Source organism: Lonchura striata, chromosome 5 (assembly GCF_050655825.1).
Source record: "Lonchura striata isolate lonStrDom1 chromosome 5, ASM5065582v1, whole genome shotgun sequence".
NCBI classification, from domain to species: domain Eukaryota; kingdom Metazoa; phylum Chordata; class Aves; order Passeriformes; family Estrildidae; genus Lonchura; species Lonchura striata.
The window spans coordinates 55,830,750-55,844,030 of record NC_140707.1 but is presented as its reverse complement, the minus strand read 5'-3'; the positions used below and the strand labels follow the sequence as shown (position 1 = coordinate 55,844,030).

At 47.1% G+C, this 13,281-nt stretch overlaps 1 protein-coding gene across 1 annotated transcript; it reads right to left on the bottom strand.

Moving 5' to 3' along the window:
• Positions 1–5,228: 5,228 nt before the first annotated feature.
• LOC146767384 (uncharacterized) lies at positions 5,229–12,965 on the bottom strand. Its single transcript, XM_085580614.1, has 2 exons — positions 12,807–12,965; positions 5,229–6,798 (listed from the first exon to the last, which is right to left on the bottom strand). The coding sequence occupies exon 2, from the start codon at positions 6,789–6,791 to the stop codon at positions 5,433–5,435; it is 1,359 nt and encodes a 452-aa protein (XP_085436740.1). The 5' UTR covers positions 6,792–6,798; positions 12,807–12,965; the 3' UTR covers positions 5,229–5,432.
• Between the last annotated feature and the right edge of the window lie 316 nt (positions 12,966–13,281).

Below are 13,281 nucleotides of genomic sequence, written 5' to 3'. Positions count from 1 at the left end.
GGGAGCAGGCAGCTTCTGAACAAATAATTTCTGAGGAAAGATAAAATATCCTTGTCTGCTGACAAGGCCACCTTTCCTTCCTCTCCTCAGTCTCTTTCTTATAGATTACTGTTTTCATATCCATGTTTTTTTGGGCACATTATTAACAGCTTGAAATACCAAGGTTGCACAGAAATGGGTTTTGTTTCAGACTTCTACCTAACTAATATTTCTTTTTTTTTGTGTCTCATTGGTTTTCAAGTGAACATATTCTGTCTGAACACATAATATAAAATTCCAGCAAGCCATTTTGTAAATCTCTAAGATATGCTAAGAGTCTAACCACAGTTTCAAGAGATTACTCCAAAGGTCATTGCTGCACTGTCTCACTAGTATCACAAACCCTCTTTTCCCAGAAAGCCAAAAAAGTGAAGTTTGTCTTTAGCAATACATTGTATCTCAGCTTATAATTTCCCCCTTTTACAAGAAATAGGATCCTTTCCTTTCCAAATGCAAAGAAATTTTGACAAAAGGCATCCTCTGAAACCTGTCCCCATAAAACTTATCCTTGGCTGGCACTTTAAACCCAGATGCTACTGGCACAGGCTTTCCTAAGTGAGTGGATGATACCAGTCTCACAGATGGGCCTATGGAGAACAACCATGTACCTCAGTATTGAGCGTTTCAGGCACAGAGTTCCAACAAGGAGGGACTGGACTGCAGTGTGCTCAGAAAAACATTGGCAAAGATCAATGAGACATGCAATGTCTGGTACTTTGGTTATCAGCAGAGTTATTTGGCTTCTGGTATAATGTAAAGCATGCTTTGGCTCTCACCACTGATAACTAGTATTTTGCTTGCAAATGAAAGAGGGAGAAGAAACATTTTGACTTCTCTGTTGTTGATTTGAAGATCATGCCTATGGAACTTGGCCTAAGGGCCACTGGAGGTTTACTGGAGTGACTTCCCATTGCTCTGAGCCATTGTTTTTCCCAAAGACTTAAACTCTGCCAGGATCTCAGAACAGTTTACCTAGGAGTGCTGCTCTTCCTTCAGTAAGTTCATCAGCCAGATTGAATTGCTTTTTGGTCATAACCAGGGCAACAGTAGATATCACCTAGGCAGAATATTTGGTAACTTTTTAACTTGATTTATTTTCCCTGGTATATTTAAGTACTGTGGGAAATATTTTATTAATAACAATGAAATGTAGGTTTATATTTTCAAAAGAACTGGAAGAGAACAATTCCCAAACCATTGTGACATGGAGCTAACAATAAGAAATGCTGCTTTAATATGGTAGCAAAGGCCTTATGCTGTAACAGCAGGTGGTCTCCCTCAGGGGTCTGTGTTAGGGCCAGTGCTGTCTTCTTCACTGACATAGGCAGTGAGATTGCACCATCAGAAAACTTGCAGAGGAAACCAAGCTGAGGGGCGTGATGGACATGTCTGAGGAACAGGATGTCATTCAAATGGACTCTGACAAGAATTGGTCCCATGAGGTTCAACAATGCCAAAAGCAAAATCTTGTGCCTGTGTCAGATTTCAATTCATTCTGAGAGAAGAGTGGACTGAGAGAAGATGTGTGAAGGACTTGGAGGTACTGGTGGATTAAATACTGGACATGAAATGACAATATTCGCTTGCACAACTGTGTCTTGGCCTGCATCAAAAGAAGAGTGACTAGCTTGTTGAGGGAGGGGATTCTGCCCCGCTCCTCTGCTCTGGTGAGACCCACCTGCAGTGCTGCATCCAGTTCTGGGGTCCTCTCAGTACAAGAAAGACACAGACCTTTTGAAGTGGGTGCAAGACAAGGGCCATGAAGATTATTTGAGGGCTGAAGCACTTCTCCTATGAAGACAGGCTAAGAGAGCTGGGTTTGCTCAGCCTGGACAACCAAAGGCTCCAGGGAGACCTTATGGTGGCTGTTCAGTACTTAGAGGAGTCTTGTAAGAAAGATGGGGACAGGCTTTTCTCTACAGCCTATTGCAGTAGGACAAGGGGTAATGGTTTTAAAATAAAAGAGGGTAGATTCAAATTAGATATAAGGAAGATAGGGTTATTTTACAACAAAGGTGGTGAAATAGTGACACACGTTTCCCAGAGATGTGGTAGATGCCCCATCCATGGAAACGTTCTGGGCTCAGAGCAACCTGTTCTAGTTGAAGATGTATCTGATCATTGCAGCAAGGTTGGACAAGGCGCGTCTAGAGATTCCTTTCAACCCAAAGCATTCCATGATTCTCTGACTCACTGAAATACCTCTCACATAAGTAGGTCTGGTGATTTTAATAGATCTTTTCCATTAAAAGATATGCATTAATGCCGTAAATAGTGGCTTACAGTGCTGAACCATTGTAAGTTTTTTCAAGGAAGAATCTGTATTTTGTTTCAAGAATTCCATCAAAGTTGCATTATGGATTAATTTATTCTAAAAATATTTTCAGCACATTCAGAGCTGACCTATTTTGACTAGATAATTTCAAAGTTATCATTATTTAATTCTTCATTCTTAGCTCCTGAGATGGAAAAGATTTGTATCCTTGTATTGTCCTTATTTGCAACAGATAAGTAAGATTCTCTGTGCTTTCTTGTCCACTACAATTCACTAAATATCTCATTTCATGAAAATTTTGTTTTTCACTTGCATCAAGTGTGCTATTTTACCCTGCCACCTGAGGTCACTTCAATTACATCTGACAAATGAGTTACAGTAACCAAATGAATTGCCTTCTTTTCATAAGTAATTGCAATGCAAATTTTGAGTATTATATCCAGTTTTCTGGAAATAAATTGGACAGAACTCTCTCTTCTTGAAATACTTGTTGAAGAAAAGATACAAATGATTATATAGAAACTAAGAGAAAATTAATGACAGAAAATTGCAGTTGAAGAGTATGTTTGTTCTATGCAACACTGAGCTTTAGAACTGACTATGCATGTTTTCAGCAGCCCAAAAAGAAAACAAATCATTAAAAGAACACTTTATAATCTATCAAAAAAAGAAGTCTTTATTTGGATCAGGTACAAGCGACCACCCACTTTGCAGAAAGAATTTATTTATCGCTCTTGTGTTCATTATAGGGACCTAGACAAATAATTTTTCCTTCCTCTATTTAGATCTGTATAAAAAAACTGTCATCCCATGCTTAGGCCTTGGTAAATTGAGAATATGGGTGTGGTACTCGAGCTTATTATTTAATGCTTGTGCTAAGTTTCACCTGTGAAGACAAACAAAACTAAACTCATATCTGAGACAAAAATAAATCTTGCACACTCCACCAGCCAACACTTTCCTCCACCTCCAAAGCCACAGATATTGTTTTCTCTGTTTTACCCAACTTGTAGGAAGATTGGAGGAAGAAGCTATCTATAGAATTGTACAAATTTCTGTATTACCATGATGACAATCCAGAGAAAAAGGCTTCACCCAGTATAGTATTTAGAAATGTAGTATTTTAAAACTTTATCTTTTGCAATACACTTATTAAAAATTATTGTATCTAAGAGATTAATAATTACAAATAAAGACAATAAGGTCACAAAGATCATAAGGTGAGCTCAAACAAGACTTTAGGATTTTTCAGTTCTGGGAAATCACTTAATCACCAAATCAATGTTTTTAACACTGTTAGCTTCCACAGAAGTTTATGGTTTAGCATCAATCTCTGGCATAATGGTACTTAAAACATTTATCATGATTCTAAAGAATAAAAAGCTTTCTGAAATGAGTCTGCTAACAAATAGGATTGTACAATCAAATTAAGTAGTGTAAGACATTTTTTATCTGCTTTTGTGTAATCAAGATAACAGCTTTTCTCTAGCCCCAGATAGGGTTCTAAAATTCATATGATTCATTCACATAATTCATTTTCAGTTGAAAAAAACACCCTGCCTTGTTTTTCCTGTGGGATCTCAGTGTAAGTGGTTACTTCACCAGCATAGCATGTGCCTCTTCAACAGCAACACTGTACCTAGCTCAAAGCAAACATGAAAGGCTGATATAACATGAAGTTTTATCATGTCCTAAATGGTCTAAGATGGAAATAATCCTTAATATTCAGGATGACTTAGAAGCCTGTCTCACTAAATTGACTACAGAATAAGAGGCAACCTGAGTGTCTGCATGTGAATAGCCTTCCCAAGTGTCCAAGGTACTTTCGTGAAACAGAACTGAATATGTAAACACTTTCACATTGTTGCTGTTAGTAAAGAACTTGGAACATTTATTCTGATGAACTTCAGACTTTTAATGTTAATAGGTAGAAAATCAAAGATGTCACCTTTTAATAACTAAATTCACCAATCACAACTTGAATATAATTTCAGGTGTAAGGGTATATTACCACAGTTTCAGTGAAAGCTTTTTTGATGTCTCAATTTAGATCTGCACTTTCCCTGTTCATGACTGTTCTTAACCTATAAAGCAGCAAGTAGGTAAGAAAATTGAGCAGTATAGTTCTGTATAATGTCAGTGTTATGAAACTTTTCAAATATTGGAAGGAAAAAAAAAATAAATGTATGTGACTTAATTTCAAAAGAAAGCATAATAGAAAGTTTGTGGAATTATTTGTGAGTGCTTTTGTTAAAACTGAACTTCCTAAGAATATGTTGGTTTTGCTTTATCACCCTTATTCTTGGTAATGGACAATGTTGCTCAAAGAATTAATTTTCCTAATATATACTTGTTCACACAGGTAATTGCTAAAATATTGGCCAATCATTTACATTTCTGTTTCCTAGCAGGAGGGAAACTCTAAAATGTTTTCCTTTGTACCAACCATTACAAGTTAAATTTAGAACTAAAGAAAATACCCAGTTCAGGAAATTAGTTTAAAGCTTAGTTTATTTTTCAGTAGCACACAATTTTCTTCTTAAAAATACTGAGTAAAAAGTTAATGTATTAATTAGAATATCATATGATCTTCTAATTTCCAGATGAACAGCTTTGTCTTTCACACTTTGGGTTGTATCTATTGACCACAATTTGCTTATGCCACTGTTTGAACCAATCTTTGCGGCTTCTGGGTCTCTGACCACTCTGCTTGTCAGAGAGCCGAGTCCTCGAAAGCCGGATAGCGTAATGAAATCTTCCTCTATGAAGGCGGGACGGCTCACAGGCGGCTTTAATTCCAGAAGCGTTTATTGAGGAACAGCAATTCAGGGAGCGAAGGGAAAACAACCACTCCGGGAGGGAGCTCGCTCTGAGAGCTTCGAACAGGGGGCGGAATCGGGATTATAAGGGGGACAAGAGAGGGAGGGTCCAGGCATGAAGCGTTCAGTGAGGGAAGGCTTCGGGGGCAGAGTCAGGGTCGAGTGGCAGGGTTATAACCAATGAGGGTAAAGGGAAAGAGCGGTTTCAGGGAAGGAACCAATGGAGGTATAAAGAACAAAGAATTTTCTAGCACCAAGGGATGACAGACATACTGATTGATAACAGGGGAGGCAGGGAACTACACACCTGTCACTTCCCAGGGTAATTCGGGGGGACAGTTTCCCAAGTCCCCTCCCACATCTCCCCCGTTCTTGTTAATTAAATAAATATTTGCCAAAGTCTTGGTAAGCGTCTTTTTGAAGATGGTTAAGGCAACTGAAATCAGAAGGATAATTATGAAAATCCAAAAGAGTCCTTTTAAAATGGAGGCTGCCCACCCGGGAATGCCCCACTGCATCAATAGTTTGTGGACGGGGTCCACAGCCGAAGTTTCCGTTTTGATGTCCTGTACTTCGGTCCGGATCCGCTGGATGTTGGCTTGGATGGAAGTGCTCCGTGATGTTAAATTGAAGCAACACAATCCTTCGAAGTCCTCGCAGCTGTGGCCATGGGCGAGCAGCAGGAAATCAATAGCCGCTCTGTTTTGTAATGTGGCTTGTCTGGTGGTTTGCTGGTCTGCCAGAAGATCGGAGAGGGCGGCAGACGAGGCGTTGGCATGCTTACTTATCCAACACTCTAGGTGAGAAAGCTCACCGAGGGCCTTAGCTGCTGCATACCATGGTAAAAAGATGGATACAGCGACCCTCTTTGTTTTTCCCCAATCGTAAATTTTGGAGTCACAATTTTCGTCGAATTGAGCATATGATCTTTTGGTGCGTGCCAATTGTCTTTCTTTTTTCCAATCTAGAATTTGAGTTCTGTTTGGAGTGAGGGTAGCAAGCTTGCCAAGGCTGCATGGGCCTCCCTGGAGCCGAGATGGAATTCCCGACCATACTCTGTCCCCACAGATAAGAAACATCCTCCTGGGCAATGTCTTGGGATGAGTGGATGAAACCGAAATCACCTGGCTAGTATAATTGCACCAGGTTTGGCTGTTATATTTTTTACTGATAGGTGTTACATCTTTCCGGTATGTGTCTTTGGCCAAGTCAATTCCGTGCCAATTTTGACTTGGCCTCCTATAATAGAATTTGACACAATATCTAGCTGTGGAGGACCCCAGTAAGTCCAATTCTTGGGGTTCCTCTTTGCTGTTGGGCAAAATTTTGGTCCACTCATCCCAAGTATCGACCGGGTTAGGCCTCCTACCCGTGGTTCGGAGCAGGTCGGAATTGGATACCGGCCAATCATCAGCTACCAAGGGGACCCCTACCAGGCAAGTGGACAGGGGATTGTCCACGTTGCCCATGGCCAGACATAGGTTATCCTGCTGCAAGGACTTTGCCAGCGTGATCCAGACATTTTCTTTCGGCTGTGGTACCACCCAGCCATCTGCTACATGCAGCCACAGGAGGATGGAAAGCGTGGCTGCAACCAGCTGGGCGCAGTGGGACATCTTCTGTTGTTCCTTTTGGGTGAATGATGTTCTGGCAGCCATCCTAGTACTAAAATTAAACAAAACAATATTACCAACATACATTTGGTTCCCTCCCCTCCCCCAGCTCCCCCTTTTGGGTTAAAATAAAATTAAATTTCAGGACGGAGGGGTAAAGGGATGACGGGTTAGGTATGAGGGTAGAGGGAACGGCACAGGAGGGGATGGGGTGGCGGAAGTTGTTAAGTCTTGCAGAGGTAGGTATGTCCTTGTGATGAGGACCCGGGAGACGATGTTGGGTGGTCTTCCGGTCCTCTTCTTTTTTCTCCGTCGCCACGCCACTGCATTATCTGGTGGTGATTGTGATGGGGTCGCTGGGTTGCTCCTCGCTGGGGGGTCCGTGGTAGTGCTCTCCAGGTACGGTTTGACGTATTTTCCAGGAATCCATTTGGGACCCTGGGCTGTGGAAACACAAGCGTACCCTCTCCCCCACGTTATCAGAGGGTACGGCCCTGAGATGATTTTTGATTCTGGGTCTCTGATGAGGACTGGCGGACGCTCTTTCAAAACTGCCCTGGTGTTATTGCAAAAGTGTCTGAGTGCATGGGGATTCGGCTCCCGGTCAGAACAATTTAAAAAATTAAGAACATAAAGTGCCTTGCATAATCTTTCAACTGGTGTCATGGCCAGAGCCGAATCGTGTTGTTGTTCTAGCAGCCTTTTTAACTCTTTGTGGGAGCGTTCCACTATTGCCTGTCCTGTGGGGTTATGGGGAATGCCGGTGGAATGGGCAATTCCCCATTGTTGTAGAAATTGTGCGAATCTTGTCGAGGTGAATCCAGGCCCATTGTCCGTTTTGATGGCTTTTGGGACTCCTAATGTGGCAAATGCCATGAATAGATGTTTGATGATATCTTTTGTTTTTTCACCAGTGTGGAGTGACGCGAACACGGCCCCGGAAAATGTGTCTATGGACACATGCAGGTATTTCAGGCGGCCAAAAGGATTATAGTGAGTGATGTCTGTTTGCCACAGCTCCAATGCTGCCAACCCTCGGGGGTTTATCCCCGTTGGCAGCGGTGGAAGGGCGAAGGACTGACAGTTTGGGCATGTGGCTAGTATGGCTTTGGCTTGTTCTTTTGATATTTTAAATTGTCGGGCAAGGGCAGGTGCATTTTGATGGAAAAACGCATGGCTGAGCCTTGCCTGTGCAAAGATGTCTGGTAAGGTTAATGAAAGTGCAGGTGCAGAGTAATGAGATGTCATTGCAAGGAGGTCGGCCATCCGGTTCCCCTCTGCAATAGCTCCTGGCAGGTCTGTGTGAGCCCGGACGTGCATAATATAATAGAGTTGCTCTCGGTGGGAGATCAGCCAGATTAATTCCGTGAGCAAATCGAATAACTGTTTGTTTTGAACTTCTTTGAGCAGGGAGTGTTCTGCCCGTTCTGCTACCCCGGCAACATAAGCCGAATCTGTTACCAGATTGAAAGGTTGCTGAAATTTTTTGAATGCTCTCACGACCGCAGCAAGTTCTGCGATCTGAGGGGAACCCTCAACCAGTTGGATGTCAGACTCCCACTTCTGACTCTCCGGGTTCTTTCAAGTGATCACCGATTTGTGGGATTTTCCCGACCCATCGGTGAACACCGTGAGAGCACCTTTAATAGGTGTTTTATTTTTGAATGACTTTGGGGCCAAATATAACGTGTTTTTGAATATTTTATGTTTAGGGTAATGAATGGAAATCTGTCCAGGGTAACTGTCTAAAGCAATTTGCAAACTTTCGTTTGTCTGAAGCAGGGATTCCAATTGTTCCAAATTAAGAGGTAGGTAAATGCACGCCGGGTCACACCCTGCGAGGGTCCGGAGGCGTTGTCTGGCCTTTATTATTATCCTAGCCATTAACTCTGCAGGAGTTGAAATAGTTTTCGCTGGTTGGTGTGGGAGAAACAGCCACTCAATGATAAGGAGTGGGTCCTTCCGCCCAGCGTCCCATTGAAAAAGCAGACCATGGAAGTTTGGGCACTTACCCAGTATGGCAAGGGTGACGGGAAGGAGCCGATCCACACGGTGGGCCTGACGGGATCGTATGGCCTCAGCGACTCTCTCCAGGGTCCCTTTGGCGGCAGGTGTTAGCTCGCGAGGGGAAGCTAGGTCGCTATCTCCTCGTAGCAGGTTGAAGAGCGGCGCCAGCTCCTCCGTGGTGAGTCCTAGGAGAGGTCGGATCCACGTGATGGTACCGCAGATCTGCTGGAGATCCTGCAGGGTCCGTGGGTCGTCTTTGACGGTGACAGATTGGGGCGCGACAGTCCTTCCCGTAATGTGAAAGCCCAAATACTTCCATGGCGCTGACAGCTGGATCTTTTCTTCGGCAATTTCAAACCCTGCAGCTTTAATGGCTTTAACAGTTTTGGAAAGTGTGATCTGCAGATAAGCTTGTGTTTCAGCGCAGATCAAGACATCATCCATATAATGCAGGATGATCGCTTCAGGGAACAGCTTTCTGATCGGCGAAAGCACCTGGGCCACAAAAGTTTGGCAGAGCACCGGAGAATTTTTCATTCCCTGGGGCAAAGTGGCCCATTGGTACCTCTTATAAGGCTCCGCCCTATTGATTGAAGGGACGGAGAACGCGAATCTGGGGGCATCTCCGGGATACAATGGGATGTTGAAAAAGCAGTCCTTGATGTCAATGACTGCGAGCTGCCAATCCCGGGGAAGCATGGAGGGTGAGGGAAGGCCAGGCTGCAGGGGGCCCATGTCCTCGATTACCTCATTGACCCTGCGCAGGTCTTGGAGCAGGCGCCATTTGTCTTTGCCAGGTTTTTTAATAACAAAGACAGGAGTGTTCCAGGGGTTGGTGGAGGGTATTAAATGCCCCAGGCGGACCTGCTCCTCTACTAATTCATGGAGCGCTTTTAATTTCTCCTCCACAAGGGGCCACTGGTCCACCCACACTGGAACATCGGTCTTCCAATTCAGCGGTGGGGAGGTGCGCTCTGCAGTGGCCCATACTAAAAATCCCATGCAGGGCTAGGGATATCGAGGCGGGCACCCCATTGGGACAAAACGTCCCTGCCTAATAACATGATGTTAGATGAAACAACAAAAGGCCGAATGGTGGCAACCTGTCCCTCAGGGCCCTCCACACTTACCAGGTGTTTGCTGCGCATGGAGTTGACAGCTCCTCCCACTCCGGAGATTGTGCCACAAGGGGGCACCAACTCCCAGTCGCGGGGCCACTTTGACCGGGGTATGATGGTGACGTCTGCCCCGGTGTCTGCCATCAGGTCCAGTTTGATGGACTTTCCCTGAAGCGATAAAACAGTCTCAATCATTGGTCTGGATTTGTAAACATTTTGTGTGAGGAAGACAAAATTGTCTTCCCCGGAGTCATGTCTAGCGAAATAGTCCTGTACTGGTGGATCGGTGAGGTCGGCCACGTCGAGGAGGTACATGGCAGCGAAGGGGAGCCCCTTGGTGATGGTGCAAGGTGGTTGATGGCAGACGACTGAGACGGTGACCTCGGACCCCGGCTGAAAACACACCACTTCAGGAACGACGGTAACACGGTCTGGTGTGAGCCTGCAATTTCCGAGTATTAACACTGTTACCTCACAATTACGGTAAGGGGGTTCCAGGAACCCAGCGGGAACTCTCACCAGGTCCTCATCCTGGAGAGTCACAGTGATGGAGCTTTTGAGGACCCGGTGAGTGTCTGAATTTAAGTTGCGGGTTCTACGGAAGAGGCGGAGCCCGTCGTCGTGGCTCCGCCAACCCTCCGGAACTGTCCGCTGGGCCACCGGTCCTCCCGGATGGTGGGGAGGCCTGGGCGCTGTGAGGGGCCACTTGTTGTCCTTGCGCGGCCCCTCCCCGCGCTCCGCGACCCGTTTCCCGCCTGCTGATGGTAGGGCATCGGGTTCCTGGGTATTGGTCTTGGGGAGGGTGTGTACGAATAGTGTGGTTGCTCCGGGGGCCAGTATGGGCAGTTGGCTTGTATGTGGCCCATCTGGCCACACCCGAAGCACCGGATGGTGTTCATCGTCAACATCGCCTCCCCAATCCCCTTACTTACTGCAAGGGCGACAGTGGTCTCGGTGGAGGCGGCTTTCGTGCAGGCCTCCACCATCTGTGCGATGGTGGGTTCGGGGTCCTGAGGTAAAGTCCTTAATATCTTCTTTGTCTCGGCTGTCGCGTTGGTCATGGCCATCTTTCTCAGGAGCTCTTCCCTCGCTGCAGGATGGTCTATCTGCCGGTCGATGGCCTCCCTCAGCCGGTCCACGAATTTTATGAAAGATTCCTCTGGGCCCTGGGTAATAGCTGAAAAGTTCTGGAGCGGGGTTTTCCCATCGGGGATTTTTAACAGTGCCGCTCGGCCAGCCTCCTTGATGTCATCTAGGACCTCCGTGGGTAACAGTATTTGGTCCTCTGGCTGGCTGAACTCCCCCTCCCCTGCCAGGGCTTCTATGGCTTCCTCTCCCTCTCCAATTGCCTCTGCTAAATTGTGTTTTTTCAGAAGAGGCTTGAGGAGCTTTCTCCATTGAATGTCCCACAATAAAAGCTCGGTGGGAGTGAGCAGGGACTTGGCAATATATTTAACGTCATGCTGGACCAATGTATGGCCCGAGAAAGTGAGGTCCAATACATTCTTAAAGAAAGGAGAGTCTCGACCATAGTCTTTGGCAGCCTTCCTCAGTTCTTTAATCTCCACATATGGGAGTTGCTCCCAGTGTGGCCGCTGCCCCCTGGTCCTCACCACAGGTGCTGCGAACGGCCCCAGATCTCTTGCGAATTCCAAATCCCCATCCTTAATTGCCTCTGCCCTGATCCGGGCCCACCCACCTCCCGGCCTAGGTGTGGGCCGGGGGCTGTCGCTGTCCTCATCCTCATCGGAGGATGAGGCAGGACGAGCAAGGGCTCGGACCTTCCCCTTGGCCGGTGGGCTTCGGTGGCATGAAGCCCGGCAGGCCAAGATGGCCTGCTTCCGGCCAGGCCGACCTCCGGTTCCGGTGGCGTGGGAACCAGAAGAGGCCTGAGGGGAGGCGTGGCCAGGCTCACCCACCGGGGTGCGGCCTTCCGGCAGGGGGTTCCCTCCCACCGGGGCGTGGCCTTCCTGCAGGCCGGTCCCTCCCACCGGGGTGTGGCCTTCCGGCAGGGGGTTCCCTCCCACCGGGGCGTGGCCTTCCGGCAGGGGGTTCCCTCCCACCGGGGGCCCACCCAGGGGTGTGGCCATGGGGGCTGGAGGGGCGGGTCCCGACGACGTAACAATCGACGCGGTGGTAGGGGCGGGACCCGACGCAGGGGCGGCACTCGACGGAGGTGGAGCCTGAGGGGGACTGGCAGGGGCCCGAAGGGAGTGAGGAGGTGGAGAGGAGGCGCCATTTTGTCCCTCGGTGGCGGGCTGCTCGGCCATGTGGCCGGCGCCATTTTGTGAGGTGTGGTGACAGAGATCAGGAATCGAATAACATGGTTTTAAACTGGGTACAGGGGTTTGAGGGCTTTGGGGAGAGGAAAGAGTCGCACTGGGATGGCCAGTCCCAGGACGAGGAGAGGACAGAGTGGGGCGGGGAGCAGCAGGGAGACGGTGGCAGCCCTGTGCCTGGTTATGGCAGGATCTGCTGCCCGACCCACCCTTAGGGGAAACCGGGTTAGGAGTGGGGGGGGCGGGATGAAGGTTAGGAGAACCGGGAACCCAACTCTCACCCTTTTGTTTAAATAAAGTGTAAATAGAATGAAAAAGTGGAAAAAAATGCCCCACAGAAAAATTCCCCTTTACTTGTAATGCGTATAAGAGTTTCCCAATATTTCCCCAGAAAATAAGAGAAGAAAAATCATCCCTGGAGGTGTCAGGGAAGTTATCGAAAATAAGATTAACAAAAGCCTTAAGGTCCCTCTTTTTAAAAGAAATGTTACCCAAAACAAGGGAGGATTTAACGTGGAGGTAAAAATCCCGCCGGGCAGGAGACAAGCGGTTGCCCATTCTCACTGCAGAAAAAAGGAAATCCCCAAAGAGACAAAGCGAGAAACGAAAAGGAAAAGAGACAGGGTCGGGTGCCAGACAGGGCACCAGGAACTCACCACAAAAAAGACCGCTGTCAAAACGAAAAAGCCTCTGAGGGGGAGAGGAAGCGCTGCAGATCTCGTCCCGTTCGGAGTCTGCTCCCAAACTCGAAGTCGAACCAGGACGAGGTGTCTGCAGCCCGCGAGGTAGGCGATCTTCTTCAACGAAGAGCAGCCGCTCGTGGAACTGGCGGCGAATGGCGCTTTTCGTCCTCGGGCAGCCGGATCACAGAGCCGATGCAGCCGAGGAGACGCTCTGCGGCTGACTCCTGAGAGGGGCCAGTCTGTTCGGGCGCCAGTTGCGGCTTCTGGGTCTCTGACCACTCTGCTTGTCAGAGAGCCGAGTCCTCGAAAGCCGGATAGCGTAATGAAATCTTCCTCTATGAAGGCGGGACGGCTCACAGGCGGCTTTAATTCCAGAAGCGTTTATTGAGGAACAGCAATTCAGGGAGCGAAGGGAAAACAACCACTCCGGGAGGGAGCTCGCTCTGAG